General features: G+C 40.7%; 1 protein-coding gene and 1 pseudogene across 1 annotated transcript in view; one reads left to right on the top strand and one right to left on the bottom strand.

Annotated features, from left to right (window-relative positions):
* The window catches only part of HYDIN (HYDIN axonemal central pair apparatus protein), a 488,520-nt gene that overhangs the window by 437,228 nt on the left and 31,675 nt on the right, over positions 1-19,617 (top strand). The window contains exons 77-83 of the mRNA XM_063654515.1: positions 2,095-2,242; positions 6,705-6,912; positions 7,411-7,632; positions 13,008-13,177; positions 15,342-15,540; positions 17,394-17,552; positions 18,984-19,261. Coding sequence (XP_063510585.1) covers positions 2,095-2,242; positions 6,705-6,912; positions 7,411-7,632; positions 13,008-13,177; positions 15,342-15,540; positions 17,394-17,552; positions 18,984-19,261 — 1,384 coding nt within the window. The remainder of the gene's footprint in view (positions 1-2,094; positions 2,243-6,704; positions 6,913-7,410; positions 7,633-13,007; positions 13,178-15,341; positions 15,541-17,393; positions 17,553-18,983; positions 19,262-19,617) is intronic.
* On the bottom strand, positions 4,561-4,676 carry LOC129016414 (U6atac minor spliceosomal RNA; annotated as a pseudogene).

The following is a 19,617-nucleotide window of genomic DNA, read 5'->3' on the forward strand; positions in this document are numbered from 1 at the left end:
TTCTTGGTCTGTGCTGCAGTGGTCAGATTTCTCTCTCATCCTTTCATGCATTTATTTGGTTCAACAAATATCACTGAGTCTGTAGAATGGCCTTGGTACTTTTCTATGGGCTGGGATTACACTAATGGATAAAGCCCAAAGTCCGTACCTTCCTTTCTTCTAGATGCTTACATTCTAGAAATAAGAAACAGGCTACCAAAAGAAACATAAGTGAACTATACACCATGTCAGATGGTAATAAGTGCCTTTAGAGAAGAGGACAGCAGGGTAGGGAGAATAAGGAAGGCCAGGAGGCAGTGGGAAGGTGAAACGAAGTAATTGTCATGTCCCTTATAACCCCATGTATCTTTCCCATGGTTGTGACATCTCTGCTGTGTCTATAAAATACAACTAAAGCCAGAGTATTTTTTAATAATATGTTAGATTTTTATTTATAAAATAATATTCTTTATAGTAAATCCACCAATGTGGTGTTGCATAAGAAAAAGTTTAATCTCTCCACATTCATCCTATCTCATCTTTCTCTTTCCACCCCAAAGGAAAGCAGTGTTAACTGCTGGATGTATATTTTACTGATACACATAATTAGGTGGGAGGGGGAATTATGGCATTTATTAAGATTTTGAACAAATAAGCAATGTAGCATAAGAATAACAACAATGAGACAGAGTTTAATCCAGGAATTCAACAGTGGTACATTTCAATATAATCATTACATCAATAGATTAAAGAAGAACAACCATGTGATCATATTAATATACACTGAAAAGGCCTTGCCAAAATTTAGCAGACATTCCCAACAAAAACTCTAATAGCAAAATGGACATTGATGGAAAAAAACATTAACCAAAATCAAGAGGCAGATATGATCCTGTAATAAATGACTAAAACTGCTTCAATTAAAATGAGGAATTAGGTAAGGGTGTTCATTATCACCATTATTATTGAACACTTGCTTAGAGACTTTAGCAAATATGACAAAACAAGAAAATTAAATAATTTGCATAAACATTGGGAAAAAAGGGATAAAATCATCTTGTTTTGCTTTTACTGATGATTTTATACATATAAAACCACAAGAGACTCTAGAGAAAAAGCAGAACAAACTACTAGACTCAACAGAATAATTTGGTAAGGTGGGCAGATGCAAGACAAATATGCAAAAATAGTGTCTTCTTTTTTAGCACTAGCACCTAGAAACAGAAAACCAAAGAAAACATCCACTTAGTATTGGCAAAACCTATAAAATAGCTAAGGATAAATGTAACAAGACATGCACAAGAAAAGACCTACATGAAGAAAACTATCAAATCTGATTAAAATCCCCCCAAACAAGATCTGATCATTTTTTAGTTCTTCTAAAATTAAATGCAAATTTAATCAAGTTCCAATTAGAATCCCAACTAGGGTTGCCAGATAAAATACAGGATGCATAAATTTTAATTTCAAATAGCAATTAATAATTTTGATCATGTCCAAATGTTGCACGGGACATATTTATACCAAAAAATTATTTGCTAAATCTGTCAACCAAATCCCAAAAGAATTGGAAGGGGAGAGAATTGGATAAAATGATTCTAAAGTTTATGTGGGAAAATAAATGGTCTGCTAGCCAAGAGGAAAGCAAAAGATGAAAGTGAGAGAAAATGTATTAGTCAGAGTCCTGGGCAGGAAACTCATGCCAATACCAAAAGTCTATTTTCAAAGAATTCGATGCAAGGATTATTTACAGATACATGGGCAGTTAAGGGGGTCAACCAAGGAGAGTGAAGCCCCCATTAACAAATTCAGGAAGGCATTACAATTCTTGGGTCTAAAGGAGCAAGGGAAGAAAACGGTGTCACCAGAATCCCAGGAGAGCTGTGGCCAGGGCAGAGGAGCCACTCAGCAGAAGCAGGCAACTGATGAAGAAAGACATGGAATCCCCGAAAGGAGGAAGGTGACTTGTAGAGGAAAAGGAAAGAAGAGAGGTAGACAAAGGCGGAAGAGGTTGGGGAATGTCTTCTAAATGTCTTGCCTGTGAAGCGGTGTCTGCTGAGAGACTCCAGCAGGCAGTCAGGAGGCCCCCACTGAGGGCTGGTGTTTCCTCCTCAGGCAGAGAAGCCAGGGAGACTGTGCAGATCATCAACAAGGAGGAGCAGGGGTTCGATTTTTCCTTCCAGGACAACTCCCGCTACTCTGAAGGTTTCAGCAACAGCCTGCTTGTATGTCCCATGGAAGGCTGGATCCCACCACTGTCCAGGTAAACAAAAATGAAGGTCTCATTTTGTTTGCATCCTCCTGACATGCCCAGGTCCCCAAGCCTGCCAGTGCTTACAGCGCCCCATTTATATAATTGCTTTCAACTCTAAGATTAGATCATAACAATTCCATCTCCATCCTACTTACTCCCTGATATCTGTTTTCCTGATGAATATGGAACATTGAGAATTCTAAGCCTTTTATCTCCATATTTTCTCTTTGTATTCTTTTCCTTGCTATATTCACTGTATATGTGAATCCACAGTGCAACGTTCAGGCTTGCCTGGCAAATCTCTTTTTCAATTAAACTTTTAATTTTCAGGCCAGGCATGGTGGCTCATGCCTATAATCCCAGCACTTTGGGAGGCCGAGGCTGGCGAATCACTTGAGGTCAGGAGTTTGAGACCAGCCTGGCCAACATGGCAAAACCCCATCTCTATTAAAAATACAATAATTAAGGCCGAGGCAGGCAGATCATTTGAGGTCAGGAGATCCAGACCAGCCTGGCCAACATGGTGAAACCCCGTCTCTACTAAAAATACCAAAATTAGCCAGGCGCATTGGCGGGCGCCTGTAATCCCAGCTACTTGAGAGACTAAGGCAGAAGAATCGCTTGAACCCGGGAGGCATAGGTTGTAATGAGCTGAGATCGTGCCACTACACTCTGGCCAGGGTGACAAGAGCAAAACTCCCTCTCAAAAAAAAATTAATAAATAAATACAAAAATTAGCCGGGTGTGGTGGCATACACCTGTAATCCCAGCTACTTGGGAGGCTGAGGCATGAGAATCACTTGAACCCAGGAGGCAGAGGTTGCAGTGAGCTGAGATTGCACCACTGCACTCCAGCTTGGGCAATGGAGCGAGACTCTGTCTCAAAAAATAATAATAAAATTTAAAAATTTGAAATAATTGTAAATTCACATGTAGTTGTAAGAAATAATAGAAAGACTGCTGGGCGCCGTGGCTTACACCTGTAATCCCAGCACTTTGGGAGACCAAGGCGGGTGGATCACCTGAGGTCAGGAGTTCAAGACCAGCCTGACCAACATGGTGAAACCTCGTCTCTACTAAAACTACAAACATTAGCCGGGTGTGGTGGGACATTCCTGTAATCCCAGCTACTTGGGAGGCTGAAGCAGGAGAATCGCTTGAACCCGGGAGGCGGAGGTTGCAGTGAGCCAAGATTACCTCACTGCACTCCAGAGCAAGACTTTGTCTCAAAAAAAGAAAAAAAAGAAAGAAGAAGAAATAATACAAAGATATCTCTGTACTGTTTACCAAATTTCTCCCAAGGGTGACATCTTGCAAAGCTTCAGTAAAATGTCACAACCTGGTATTGACATTGACAGAGTCAAGACACAGAACAGATCCCTCGCCACAGGATTCCTCGTGTGGCCCTTTTGTTGCCACACCCTTTTCCCTTCCCCCAGGCAACACCTCCTCACCCTCTGGAATCCAATACTTTCCTCTGTGTCTTATCATTTTGTCGTTTCAGGAATGTTGTATTCACAGACACATACATTCCTTTTGTGATTGGCTTTTTTCACTCATAATTCTCTGGACATACATCCAGGTAGTTTTGAGAGTTTCTTCCTTTTTATGACTGGCTACCATTCCATAGTAGGGATGCACCACAGTTAGTTTAACTATTCACCCACTGGAGGACATCTGGATTGTTCCCAGTTTGGGCTGTTATGAATAAAGCAGCTATAAACTTTCCTGTACAGATTTTTTGTGTGTCTTCCTGTCACTGGGGAAAATGAGCAAGAGTGCAATTAATGGACATACGATAATAGCATGTTTCCAGAAAAAAAAAAGAAAAGAAAAAACTGCCAAAATGCTTTCCAGACTGGTCAAACCATTTTACATTCCACCAGTTATCTCTGAATGTTCCAGAATCTCCACAACATCACCAAAATTTCGTGGTGTCACAATTTTTTTATTATTATTTTTAGACAGAGTCTTGCTCTGTTGCCCAGGCTGGAGTGCAGTGGTGTGATCTTGGCTCACTGCAATCCCCACCTCCCAGGTTCAAGCAATTCTCTTGCCTCAGCCTCCCGAGTAGCTAGGGCTACAGGCATGCACCACCATGCCCGGCTATTTTGTTTGTTTGTTTTTTTAGTAGAGACGGGGTTTCACCATGTTGGCCAGGCTGGTCTCGAGCTCCTGACCTCAAGCGATACACCCGCCTTGGCTTCCCAAAGTGCTGGGCTTGCAGGAATGAGCCACCGCAACCAGCAACAATTTTTTATTTTAGCTTTCCTGATAGATGTGTAGTGATATCGCATTGTAGTTTTGATTAGCATTTTCCTAATGACTAATAATGTTGGACATCTTTATATGTGCTTATTTTCCATATGTGTGTTGTCAGGCCTGAGGGCCTCTTCCATCATTGTCAAGGGAAGTGCTAACCTTCTCTCCTTTCACACAACACATATGTGCTTATTTTCCTTCTGTGGATCCTCCTCAGTGAAATGTCTCTTCATGTCTCTTGCCAGTTTCCTGCTCAGCCTGTTTTTTTTTATTGTTGATTTTTGAGAGTTCTTTACATATTTAGGTAGTGCTCCTTTGGTGGATATATGGTCTGCAAATATTTTCTCCCAATCTGTAGCTTGTCTTTTCCTCTTCTTAACAAGGTCATTCACAGAGCAAAACCTTTTATTCTTGATGAAGTCCAAATTATCTATTTGTCCTTTTATGGACTGTCCTTTTAGTATCTGTTCTATATCTCTGAATAGCCCTAGATTCAGAAAATGTCCTTCCATTATTTTTTCCATAAGTTGTATAGCTTTACATTTCAGTCTGTAACCCCTTTTTTATTAACTTATAAGGTATGAGACTTAGGTCAAAGTTTTGTGGGTTTTTTTCAACTTTTATTTTAGTTTCAAGGGATATGCATGCAGGTTGGCTACTGGATTTACTGTATAGGTTTGGGATACACATGGTCCCATCACCCAGGTACTGAGCTTAGTACCCAATCGTTAGTTTTTCAACTGTTGCCTCCCTTCCTCCCCTCCCCCTAGTAATCCCCAGCTTCTATTGTTGCCATCTTTACGTCCATGCATACCTGATGTTTAGCTCCAACTTATAAATAAGAACATGAGGTATTTTGTTTTCTGTTCCTGCATTAATTTGCTTAGGATAATGGCCTCCAGCTGCATCCATGTTGCGGCAAAGAATTACCTCATTCTTTTTGTGGCTGTGTAGTATTCTATGGTGTATATGTACCACACTTTCTTTATCCAGTCTACAGTTGATGGGCACCTAGATTGATTCCATGTCTTTGCTATTGTGAATAGTGCTGCAATGAACATGAGAGTGCATGTTGTCTTTTTGGTAGAATGACTTCAGGTTTTTTGGTTTTTTGGTTTTGTTTTGTTTTTTTTTTTAGGAGATTGCTTTGTTTTTTGTAATGAGATTGCTGTGTTGAATGATAGTTCTGTTTTAAGCTCTTAGAGAAATCTCCAAACTGCTTTCCACAGTGGCAGAACAAGTTTACATTCCCACCAATAGTGTATAAGTGTTCCCTTTTCTCTGCAGCCTCGCCAGGATCTGTTGTTTTTTACTTCTTAATCATAGCCATTCTGACTGGTGTGAGATGTTATCTCATTGTGGTTTTGACTTGCATTTCTCTGATGATTAGTAATGTGAAGCATTTCTTTATATGTTTGTTGGCCACTTTTCTGTTTCCTTTTGAGAAGTGTCTATTCATGTCTTTTGCCCATTTTTTGATGGGGTTACTTGTTTTTTGTTTGTTCAATTGTTTAAGTTCTTTAGAGATTCTGGATATTAGACCTGTGTCAGATGCATAGTTTCTGAATAATTCCTCCCATTCTGTAGGTTGCATTTTTTTGTCTGTTTATAGTTTCTTTTGCTATGCAGAAGCTTTTTTCCTTTCTCTTTTTTTCCTCAGGATTAATTGGGTCCCACTTGTTGATTTTTGTTTTTATTGCAAGTGCTTTTGAAGACTCAGTCATAAATTCTTTCCCAAGGCGAATGTCTACAATGGTGTTTCCTAGGTTTTCTTCTAGTTTTCTTATAGTTTGAGGTCTTACATTTAAATCTTTGATCCATCTTGAGTTAATATTTGTATATGGTGAAAAGTAAGGGTCCTATTTTATTCTTCTGGCTTATGGCTAGCCAGCCATCCCAGCATCATTTATTGAATAGGGAATCCTTTCCTCATTGCTTATTTTTGTTGACTTTTTCAAAGATTATATGATTGTAGGTGTGTGGCTTTATTTCTAGGATATTTATCTTTTTCCATTAGTCTGTGTGTCTGTTTTTATGCCAGTACCACGCTGTTTTGGTTACTATAGCCACAAATCTTAAAATCTCATCATAATTTGGAGTTATGTTTCCTTTTCCTTGTAATGAATCTGCTAGTTCAGTAAGCTCATATTTTTTAAGGTTTTGACAAGTTGGCCTAGTCAGGTAATCTGCTGTTTTGTTCCCCAACCAGGTTCCCAATTGATATTTTCTTCACACCAAAGCAGGAAGGAGATGTGAACTTTAATTTGATCTGCAATGTGGAAAAGAAAGTCCACCCTGTGACATTAAATGTCAAGGCCGAGGGCTACACTATGAATGCGGAGATCAAGTGCAAGGACAGGACAGGCTCCATCACTCTGTTGACTCCCAACCAGACTAACATCATCAACTTCTATGAGGTAAAGGTGTAAGAAAACCTTGCTATCTATCTCAGCTTCCATTCTGACTGGGGAAAGTAGTAAAAATGAATATGAGCTGAGTCTTTCTGTTTCAAATGCCAGAGAGACCAGGAAAACAGAAACACTCCAAGAGCAGCTCTATCCCCAGAATGTATGTAGATATGATGTGAATGCTTTTCTTATTTTATTTTCGGGGGGGTGGAGAGATGGTGGGGAGAAGAAAGAGTGCTTGTGTTAAACATACAGGAAGGATATTTGACTACCAACAAAGGTCTAAGAACTAAATTGCCACTTTGCTCCATGAGATATTGAAAGAACCCCAACACTTAGTAGCTCTTGCTGGAATATCTGACTCCATTAAGCTAAAGATAGTCAAATCACCAACATCATCTACCATCCTTATTTCCCAAAGGATATTTTTCATCAACATGTTACAAATGCTGACCCCAGACAAGGGAACTATAGTTTGCATTCACTGCTCTGTTCTCTGTCTCCTAGGTGGAGTTAAATGAATGTGTCCAATGTGAATTCAACTTTATCAACACTGGAAAGTTCACCTTCAGCTTCCAGGCACAGCTGTGTGGCTCCAAAGCCTTGCTGCAGTACTTGGAATTTTCACCCATCGACAGCACTGTGGATGTAGGGCAGAGTGTGCATGCCACCCTGTCTTTTCAACCATTAAAGAAGTGTGTCTTGACAGACCTGGAACTCATAATCAAGGTGAGTCCATTTAACATTGTGCAAACTCCAAAAGTACTCTCAGCATGCTGCCTTGGCAGGTTAATTCTCCTGTGTGTTCTTTGTCTTCTCCATGTGTCCAGAAGCTCCTAGAGGGTAGCTGTGTTGGACACAGCCTCACAATGTCTAGTACAAAGGCTTCAACAATGGTTGGGTGTCTGGGGAGTAAGTGTGGATTGAAAAGCAGTTATGTTGCAATACATTCACCCATTAAAATAAATAAAAGTGATAGATGGGGCAGGGAAAGAATATGTACAATGTTTTCTAAGATGAATTATTGAATGAAAAAAAAAAAGAATGGTGATGTCAGCAGGAATGGCAGAGAAGGACATCCAAAATGCTGCTTTTCAATAGCAATGAGAGCCCTGGAAAAAATTTTCAAAATCAACTTTTTCAGAACTCTGAAAATTAATGATAGGCTTACAACAATTCTAGGAGTATTTATTCAAGAAATATGGCTGAATACCCATAAGAACAGTGAGCTTTGTGATATTTTGATTTGCCCTATTCTCTCCCTCCTCCTTCATCCCAGCTCTGCAGTAGCCTTGAAAACCAACAATTCGGCAATCAAAGTGAAAGTCAGAAATCAATCAGACCGTGGAGGAGGTAGAACAGATTGGAACTCCCCAAAAGCCCCCATTCTAAAAGAACTGTCACTATTTGACCTGTCTAGAAGTTCAATGGAAACCCCCCTCACAGGGATAGCTTTTATTTGACCTGACTCCAGGCTTGCTCAAAAACAATCAGTTGTAATTGTTTAACACTGCAGCTGACTGAGGGAGCATTGACCTTAGGAGCAAACAAGAAGTTCATTTAAAAATTTAAAAGGAGAGGCTGGCAAGAAGATATTCATGGGGGACTCTGAAAAGCTTCAACATATTCCCTGAAATCTAGACAGCCATGCATGTGTAAGATGTGTGTACCTCCAGGCTCTGTTCCTGCTCAGGAAAGACCTGAGAAAGCCCTAAGTTCTTACCTCTGACTAACCTTTGGGTCCTGGGAAAGATAAAGCAGAATTGGCAACTGCCTGCCTGAGTGTCAAAGGCATGTCCTGCCACACACACAGAGCCCCTCAGCAAAAGCTGGGAGACTTATTGGTTCCAGGCATTTAAGGAAATCTCTGTTCAATCATAAGCTGACCACTAAACTAACTGAGCAGAAACTTTATTGGCCATGCATAAATAAGAATATAGGCTTTACTGAAAAAGTTACTAAACAAAGTAAGAGTAACAACAGTAACCAACCCTGGGGAAGGGGTGATCTGATTTTCACAGTTGCCACATTTATTATTTTAAATCTCCAGTTTCCAACTAAAAAAATATGAGCCATGAAAAGAAACAAGAAAATATAACTCATATACAGGGAAAAAAGGAATCAATAGAAATTGTCTCTGAGGGAGCCCAGATGTTGGACTTAATAGACAAATACTTGAAATCATCTATTTAAAATATGTTCAAAGAACTATAGGACACCATGTCTAGATAACTAAAGCAAAGTATGAGAACAATGTCTCACCAAATAGAGAATATCAATAAAGATATAGAAATTATAAAAATATACATTTTGGAGTTGAAAAACATAATGGCTGAAATGAAAAAATTCACAACAGGGGCTCAATAGCAGATTTGTTATGGTAAAAGAAAATCAGCTGTGGCAGATGGGATAAAATTGTTGAAAAGAAAAAGAAAAAATCAGCAAACTTGAAGATGGAGCAATTGAGATTATCCAATATGAAGAACAAAAAGAAAAAGGAATGAAGAAAAATGAACAGAAGTTCAGATTCCCATAAGAGATTATCAAGCATAGCAAAATACATGTAATGGGAATCTCAGAAGGAGAAAAGAGAGAAAATAAGAGAAAGAATATTTCAAGAAATAACACCCTAAAACTTCCCAAATTTAATGAAAATAATTAAATATCCAGAAAGCTCAATGAATTCTGACTAGGATAAACTCAAAAAAATCCACACGTAGACACATCATTACCAAACTGTTGAAAGACAAATACAGATCATCTGGAAGGCAGAAGGATTAACGGCTGATTTCTCATTAGAAACTTTGGAGGCCTGAAGACAGTGTGATGACATATTCAATGTGCTGAAAGAAAAAAAATTATCAACAAGGAATTTTATATCTAGTAAAACTATTTCTAAATAGTTCCCATTATTCTGCCGATTTTGGGGAACTATTTAAAAATGAAGGATAAACCAGAACACTCTCAGATAAATAAAATCTGAAAGAATTCATCACTAACAGACTGGCCTTCAAGAAATAATAAACGGAATCCTTCAGACTGAAATGAAGGGACACTAAAGGATAACTCAAATCCACATGAAGAAATATAGAGCACCAGTAAAGGTAACTGCATAGATTATATAAAATCAGTATAAATGTTTTTTTATTTATAACTTTTTGTACCTGATTTAAAAGACAACTGCATACAGCAATAACTATAAATCTGTATTAGTGGGCCTTATATATTTGTGTGGTAATAGCACAAAGAAAGAGGAAGTAACAGAGCTATATAACAGCAAAGTTTTGCCTATTATTGAAATTAAGTTGTTATTAACTCAAACTAGATTGTTTTAAATGTAGATGTTAATTGTAATCTTCCTTGCAACCACTAATACAACAACTCAAAAGAATATAGTAAAACAAATGACAAGGGAACTTAAATGGTACACTAGAAAATATCTATTTAACACAAAAGAAGGCAGTAATGGAAGAATAGAAGAATAAAAAAACATAATTGACTAGTAATTTTTTTAAAAAGACATAAGATATATAGAAAGCAAATAGAAAAAAGACATAAATTTTACCTTATCAGTAATTACATTAAATTTAAATGAGTTAAACCCTTCAATAGAAAGATAAAAATTGGCAGAATAATGGGAAAAATCATGATCCAACTATGTGCTGTCTACAAGAGACTCACTTTGGATTCAAAGACACAAATAGATTTAAAGTAAAAGGATAGAAAAAGATATAGCATTTAAATAGTAACCAACAAGAGCTAGGGTACCTACGCTAATGTCAAACAAAATAGACTTACAGACAAAAACTATTCCTAGAGATAGATAAAGACATTTTTCAATGATCAAAAATTATTCCTAGAGATAAAGATATTTTATAATGATAAAAGAATCACTCCATCAAGAAGACATAGCAATTATAAACATGCATGTAACGACAGAGTCCCAAAATACATGAAACAAAACTGACAGAATTGAAGGAAGAAATAAACAATTCAACAATCATAGTTGGAGATTTCAGTACCTAGTTTTAAATAATGGATATAACTAGACAGAAGGTCAGCAAGGAAATAAGAAGACTTGAATAGCACTATGAAAGCTCTAGGCCTAACAGACATATACAGAACATTTCATCTAACAGCAGGAGAATAGACATTCTTTTCAAAAGACATTCTTTTCAATGTCTTTTCTGTTCAAGGACATTCCTGGAACATTGTCCAGGATTGACCAGATATTAGGCCATAAAACATACCTCAATAAATTAAAAGGATTGAAATCATGCAAAGTATGTTCTTCAACCACAATGGAAAGAAATTTGGGATGCCCAGCCTAACACATCATCTTTATCAAATCCTCAGGAAGAAGGTGATTGATAGAAAGATGGGGGTAAAACCACTGGAACATGTCTTCATCTGTTTTGTGCCTCTATAACAGAATACCTGAGGCTGGGTAATTTAAAATGAATAGAAATGTTTAGGCTCACGGTTCTGGACCCTGGGAAGTTCAATATCAAGTTGCCAGCATCTGGTGAGGGCCTTATGGCTGCATCATAACATGGCAGATGGCATCACATGATGAAAGGGCAATGGTTAGTGGAAGAAAGGTCGGGGGTGGGTCAGGAGGAAGAGAGAGACAGAGAGAGAGAGCAAGAAGGAGTGAACTTATTCCTGCCATAGCAAACCCACTCCTACGGTGATGGCATTAGTCCATTCATGAGGGCGAACCCTCATGACCAATCACTTCTTAAAGGTCCCACTTCCCAATACCATCACAATGGCAATTAAATTTCAGCATGAGTTTTGGAGGAGACAAACATTCAAACCATGAAAAAATCCAAGGTGCATCACTGGTCATTGAGAGTTCAGGAAGCTCCACTGTTTTCTTGGCCTGGAACTCAGCAGCAAAGTTGCAGCCATCTTCTCTGAGAAAAGCCCGGTTTGTGGCTTCAGAAGGGACCTATTCCTTTTGAGAATTTTTTCAGAACTTACATTTCTTAGAGCAAACAGAAACGTAACATGTTACAAGATCTTTCTACTCTGGTTGGCAGAAGAGTTGAAGGTGATAAATTTACATCCTTTTCATTGAATCAGCCACAAAATGTAAATGCTTTAAAAGCTTTGGACATTTACCTATGTAACAAACCTGCATATCCTGCACATGTACCCCTGAACTTAAAAGTTGAAAGAAAAGAAAAATAAAAGCTTTGAATAAGAAAATGTTTTTAAATGTATAAAGTTGTTTATGATAGCTTGTACCAATGACTGCTGACTTATTCTAATAATGTTTAAAATGAATGTTTATTCTACTGTTTATTCTAATAATGTTTATTCTAATGATGCTTAGAATGAATAATAGATAATTTATTTGAAATCAATTATCAATCTGTGAAAATTCACATTATGAGGAGTTTGTGAAGAGCAAATTAACTTCATGTACCAATGAGTCCCATATTACCTTGTGATTGAGAGTCCAGATGATGACCTGTGCTCTTTCCGTCTTTCCACTCTCTCATCCTTGGCATATTAGCCTTGTTCTCCTTCTTGTCATCTCCTGGTCACAAGATGACCATTCTACCTGATGTCCTATGTCTGCATTCCAGAGTGAAAAGAAAGGGGAAGAGTGTGAAGGCAAAGAACTTCCCCAGCAAGGCTTTGCCTCTTTATTCAAGATAGAACACCTTCTTGTCCTCTTCTGTTTACATCTCAATGACTGGAACTATGTCTGATGGTCATCCTGAGCTTCAAAGGAAGGAGTAAAATGAAGCATTTGCACCTAGGCACATTGGCATCCAATCAGAGTCCTGCTAGGAAGGAAGCCATGGGGAGCGGATATTGGGTAGTAACTAGCAGTGCCTGGTATACCCCTGAGCCTTCAAGCTGAATCATTGCTGCAAGAGCAAAATGGGAGGCAATGTAAGGCCTGATTACAGAGGAACTTTTCTTCAATACACAAACTTCTAACCTACTGAATCAGAATCTCTGGGAATGGCACCCTGAGACCTGTATTTGTTAAAGCACCAACTGCTTTCCTGCTTCACCTGAGGGCTTAAGAGCCTTCTCCTCCTACTTCTCCTAATCATGGTCCCCCTGCCATTTCCTCCCCACAGATCAGCCATGGTCCAACATTTATGTGCAGCATCTCAGGCTGTGCTGTGAGCCCGGCTATCCATTTCTCCTTCACCAGCTACAACTTTGGGACCTGCTTTATCTATCAAGCTGGGATGCCCCCATACAAACAAACTCTGGTAATTACCAACAAGGAAGAAACACCTATGAGGTAAGCAGGCTTCCCAGAGCCTCCAGATGATTCTGCAGCTGCTTGTGGGTCCTACAGACTCCACACAGGTGAAGCCCTGCCAAGACAAAAAAAAAAATGATTATGGGAAAGAGTCAAACAAAAGTGGGTATGAATCCTGGGTCCCTGTCCCCATAACTAACACTAATACTTGGATAGCCACGAGCTACCCTGCTAAAAATCCTCTTTGTGAAATATGTAGAGCAATGCCAAAGACCTAATGAGAGGTTTTATGACTTCCATTTATCTTCTCATGCAATAGACTTGGAAACTGAAGTTTGTAGAGTTAAAAGGTAAATTTCTCAGGCCAGTGGCTTTGCAGCAAATAGCAGACCTGTACTGAGCCTAAGCTTTCTGATTCAAATCCAGCCTCTCAGCACTATCCCTGTGTGGGATGTTCTAGTCCAAGGTTCTGAGCCCCATTCAAGACCTAATGAGATAGAATCTCCAAGGGCTGGCCCAAAGACCTGTGTCTACTCAAAGCTATCTATCAGTACTTTAGAGAACTTTCCATCATGATGAAAATGTTGTATTTTTGCATTGTCCAATATGGTGGCCTATAGCTGAATGTGGCTTCAGAGCACTTAAAATGTGGCTAGCGAAACTAAAGAACTGATGTTTTTATTTTATTTTAATTAATGTTAATTTTAATTTTAATAACCACATGTGTCTAGTGGCCACCATATTGGCTAGCACAGATCTAAGTTCAAATTTCAACTCTTCCCTAGTTGTGTGACCTTGGGCAAATTTTTAAAACTCTCTATGCCTCTGTCTCCTTGCCTGAAACGGTAGTCATAATAATACCATCTATAAAAGACTATTAGGATGATTAAATTAGTTCACCTAGGAACAGTGCTTAGAACACTGCCTGGAACATAAGAAATGCCCAGTTATTGTTAGCTGCTGCTGCTGCTGTTATGATTATTATTAGTACCCTGAATATTAAATTATAAGTGTGTCATGTAATTTTAAACACTTATTTTAAATCTTATCTATCTATACTTCTTGCATGATTTAATGTAATCTCAGTCTTACTTTGCTGAAGGCATTGAGCTCTATATGTTGGCCTAGCTAGACTCCTTCTCTACAGACTGTAAGGCAGACAAGGAGAGGTTGTAATGAGGAGGCCTAGGTGCCTTCCTACCCACATGTGTAGTAGGGTGGACATGATCTTTTAAGATCCCTTCTGGTTGAACAGTTAATCATAATAATAATAGCTCACTTTATGGAATGTTTCCTCTGTGTCCTATTTAATGACTGTTTCAGTCACTTAATCTCATTTAATCCTCACAACAGCCCTAAGAAATAGTTATCATTACCCCCATTTTACAGATAAGAAAACAGAGACCCAAGTGGGCCACATAACTCTTCAGAGATCATTTGGGTAATTAGTGATAGAGCCTGGATCCAGACTCCTCTCTGCCTGACTCTAGAACATATACTCCTCCCTACTGTGCTTTGTTAGCTAATTACTTCTGGAAGCACTTCCTTCTTATGAGAGGGTACAAAACCCTCATGTAGAAAACCATGAGATGCATTATCAAGAAATCGAGAATCAGGCTGGGCGTGTTGGCCTGTAATCCCAGCACTTTGGGAGGCCGAGGCGGGCGGATCACCTGAGGTCAGAAGTTCAAGACCAGCCTGGCCAACATGGTGATACCCCGCACCTACTAAAAATAAAAAAATTAGTTGGGCACAGTGGAACGCACCTATAATCCCAGCTACTCAGGAGGCTGAGGCAAGAGAATCGCTTGAACCTGGGAGGTGGAGGTTGCAGTGAGTTGAGATCATGCCACTGAACTCCAGCCTGGGTGACAGAGTGAGACTCTGTCTCCAAAAAAAAAGAAAGAAAGAAATAGAGAATCAGCAGAGTGAAGAATATTGGGCAAAGGGTGATAAGCCTTGAGTTTGAAACCCAGTTCAACCAGGATCTCAGGATGTGACTTGGAGCAATTTGGTTGTGCCTAAGAGAGCATGGGCTGGGTCATTGCTGAGCTCCCTTCCAGCTCTTAAATGACTTCTGTGACTCTAGCACAGCAGGGCAGGAAACCCATCAGTGTCCAACCCAAAGAGACAAGGAGACAGTATCTGCCCCTCTGGGTCAGACTTCTTGGAGCTTACGCCTCTTCCTCTTGATTTTCTGCAGCATAGATTGTCTGTACACCAACACCACTCACCTTGAGGTGAACTGCCGCGTTGATGTGGTAAAGCCAGGAAACACACTGGAGATTCCGATAACTTTTTATCCTCGAGAAAGTATCAACTATCAAGAACTCATCCCCTTTGAAATCAATGGGCTCTCACAACAAACAGTTGAAATCAAAGGGAAGGGTACTGAAATGAAGGTAACAGACAGTCGGGAGGCCTTCAGGCGTGGCACCCTCCTTTCTACCCTTCTCATCCTTCTTTGCCCCCCAGAACCCCTTCACCCTTCCAGCCCCTCTGCTTCTCTGCCCCAGGCTGCTCTATTGTAGGTCAGCCAGTCCCACTGAGATGATGTTCCTAATAACACAAAGGGGCAAATCGCCAGATCAGACTCACTGAATCATAGATCTTATTCAACACCAAACTTTACTGTATCAAAGGATACAGGTAATCACAGACACTAGAGAAATATTCTTTTTCTTGGAGAAATTTGAGACTTTCAGACTCAGCACCCCAAGTATATCCTTTTCCTCCTGCATCAGGGCATGTTTATTTTCAGGTTTAATAGATAATATTTTTTTAACATTTTTAAGCAATGTACACAGACATGTGTTTCAGTGATGGAACATCTTTCCTTAACACCCAATTGATTAGCATTCTCCAGCCAGACACAGATCCCTGGATGATATTTGGTTCAAGGCATTTCTTTTACCCAGGCACTCTGGATAGAAAGGGAATGGTCATATTCTGCTGCTCATTCATTTCCTTCTTGTGTCTAGTAAACGTGTAAGGTGCTTGTCTGGTGGGATTATCTGTATTTTAATAGAAGGTTTTGGAAGATTAAAATCCTTCCAATACTTTCAAGAATGTATAGCATATTTCAGCAACCAGGGGAGGGGTGTATTCCTGGCAGCCTTCCCATCAAGCCATAGGAGCAACAGGACATTACCAACTAATGTGTCTGGACCCAAGCTAGAGACAAGGTCGCTTCTGATGCCATTGATTCATTCATTTTCCTATTGGTCTTTCACTTGTTCATTTAGCACCCATTGTGTATGGGATATTGTGGGAAGATGCCGAAGTGACTTACACATGTTCTCAGACATCCAAGAGCTCATGACTGGTGGGACAGACTCTCTTGCCTTTTTAGACAAAATGGAAACATGTGGGCTGGGTTTAAAGATAGTTGGGTGGAAGGGTGCAGTTTAGTGACTGACCACGACAGTGACCAGTGGGTGCTGCTCACTGTGGGTCAGTGCCATTCTGGAGGGCAGGCTCAGCCTGGCCTTGGCCTGACCCAAGCACCATTTTAATCAGTGTCTTACCTGAGGACTTGGAAGCATAACTTCTTTTCTCTGCCTCTACTGCCACTGTTCTAATCCAACCACCATCATCTCTCCCTCCTGCTTTCTTTCTTGCCCTCTTCAAGCCCATTCTCCATAAAGAAGCCAGAGCTTTTTCACAAACACTCCATACTTCACTGACTTCCCATTGCTCCCAGAATGAAGCCCAGTCTCCCACTTCTCACTCGGCAATGGCCTAAAAGGCTTTGCAAGACCTGGCCACCTCTCTGAAGTCATCTTCTCAGGTCCTAGCTCCCAGCCTCAGGCCTTCACTGGGCCACTCCCTCTGGCTCAGGGCCAGGCCACAGGTTGTCTCCCTGCCTTAGGTTGTTCCCCAATTCCACACTCACTCTGGCTCAAACTGACTAGCTCATACCTTTCTTTAGCTCTTGATGTATACCTGCCATCTTCGGAAAGGCCCCCTGAGCCCCCTAGCCTAGTTTCAGCCCCATGTAATATGCTCTCAAGGTGCCCTGAGATTTTCCTATGTATATTTTAACCCAGTTGTACTTGTATAATTGTGTGATGAGGAGTTCAGTGGGCACTTGAGGCACTTAAATGCTTACTGAGTAGGCAGATGCCCACCCAATATGAAGAAGTGAGGGCACAGAAAGAGAAGGAACCACCCTTGCCTCACCAGAGTAGACATATAATGTTTATTTTTCTCTTTAACTAATGAACTCTTCTTCCTACTCTTTCTTGTCCCACAGATTTTAGTCCTAGATCCAGCCAACAGGATTGTGAAGTTGGGAGCTGTCCTACCAGGGCAGGTTGTGAAAAGAACAGTTTCCATCATGAACAACAGCCTGGCCCAGCTCACATTTAATCAGTCCATTCTGTTCACAATTCCAGAACTCCAGGAACCCAAGGTTGGTGCTCAGAGGGGCTCCTAGGGGCCCCTTCATGCTCCCTGATGATGAGGATGGCCACGCTGGCAACACTAGCAGCTCACATTTCTTGTGCATCTGTAATGTGCCAGACCATTCTAAGAGCCTTCCCTGTGCTCCCTCTGTTCATTTTCACAAAAACAGTATAGGGCTTTACAGGGTGCACTAGTCCCATACTGTTTTTGTGAAAATGAACATTATTTTCATTTTGCATTTCCATTTCATTTTCCATGTCGTTCATTGTAATTTGTTTATTTACATCTCCGTTGTGTAGACAGGCCAGTTCTCTATTTTTGTTAATTTCAGGTGTTTCTCCTTAAGCCTTTGTGCATCCATGACTCTGCTTAAGATACATTTCTAGGCTGGGCGCAGTGGCTCACGCCTGTAATCCCAACACTTTGGGAGGCCGAGGCAGGTGGATCACAAGGCCAGGAGTTCAAGACTAGCCTGGCCAAGATGGTGAAACCCTGTCTCTACTAAAAATAAAAAAAATTAGCCAGGCATGGTGGCAGGCGCCTGTAATCCCAGCTATTCAGGAGGCTGAGGCAGAGAATTGTTTGAACCCAGGAGGCGGAGGTTGCAGTGAGTAGAGATCGTGCCACGGCACTCCAGCCTGGGCAACACAGCGAGACTCCATCTCAAAAAAAAAAAATACATATATATATATGTGTGTATATATGTGTGTGTATATATATATATGTTTGTTTGGTTTTTTTTGAGTTGGAGTCTCACTCTGTTGCCCAGGCTGGAGTGCAGTGGTGTGATCTCAGCTCACTGCAATCTCCACCTCCTGGGTTCAAGTGATTCTCCTGCCTCAGCCTCCTGAGTAGCTGGGACTATAAGCATGAACCACGAAGCCCGGCTAATTTTTGTATTTTTAGTAGAGACGGGGTTTCGCCATGTTGGCCAGGCTGTTGTCGAACTCCTGACCTCAAGTGATCCACCCGCCTCGGCCTCCCAAAGTGCTGGGATTACAGGCATGAGCCACGGCACCCAGCCAGAATCTGCATTTTAACAACCACACAGGAAAACTGAGGCAGGGAACACTCCTTGAGAAATGCCAGAGCTCTAAGTGTTTCTTACTTCCCATTACTATTTCCTGTATCAGGGAGGAGGAAGGAAGAAGGAGTATACAAAATAAGTTAGGAAAGGGTCAGGAAAGGGAAATGATACTTATTAAATATCTATTGTGTCCTACAAATTTTATAGAGATGATCTTAATCTTCAACATAGAGTAAGTCACAGAAAGTTGAAGTAATTTACCAAAGCATACACAGCTGATGGGAGAGCAGCAGTGAGATCTGACCCCTGTTCCATGACCCCTGTTCTAATCGCAGCAGCAAGACCTCCGGGAACCAAGGCCTTAGGGGTCTCCCACCATCAGCTGCTGACTCTGGGTGCTATTTCATTCAGGTCCTCACCCTGGCGCCCTTCCACAACATCACACTGAAGCCCAAAGAAGTCTGTAAACTGGAAGTCATCTTTGCCCCGAAGAAGCGTGTCCCTCCGTTCTCTGAGGAAGTGTTCATGGAATGCTTGGGGCTCCTGCGCCCCCTCTTCCTCCTTAGCGGCTGCTGCCAGGCCTTGGAGATCTCACTGGACCAGGAACATATTCCCTTTGGACCCGTGGTGTATCAGACACAAGCCACACGTCGCATCCTTATGTTGAACACAGGAGATGTGGGTGCAAGGTAAGGGAGCCGTGTCTCTCACCCTGAGGCTGCCGCGGAGGCTCCTGTCCCTGTATGTGCCCTGGACTTGTTCTGCAAGTGAAGTCACTTTTTACTTCTGTCCTTTCCCTTCTACATCCCCCTGCTTCCCTCAAGATGTGACAGCAGTGACCTCACTGGGGTGATTGCTGCTACTATGATTACTACAATTGAGATAACAGAAGATATTTAGTCCATGCCTGTTTCCTGCCTTGACATGGCACACATCGTTTAATCCAACTACAATTCTATGAGACCAAGACTGCTACCAACCCATTTCACAGATAAGCGAGTGCCCAACCACAGAGGGAGGACCACACAGGGCCATGGGATACCAG

This window comes from Pongo pygmaeus, chromosome 18 (assembly GCF_028885625.2).
Source record: "Pongo pygmaeus isolate AG05252 chromosome 18, NHGRI_mPonPyg2-v2.0_pri, whole genome shotgun sequence".
Taxonomy (NCBI): domain Eukaryota; kingdom Metazoa; phylum Chordata; class Mammalia; order Primates; family Hominidae; genus Pongo; species Pongo pygmaeus.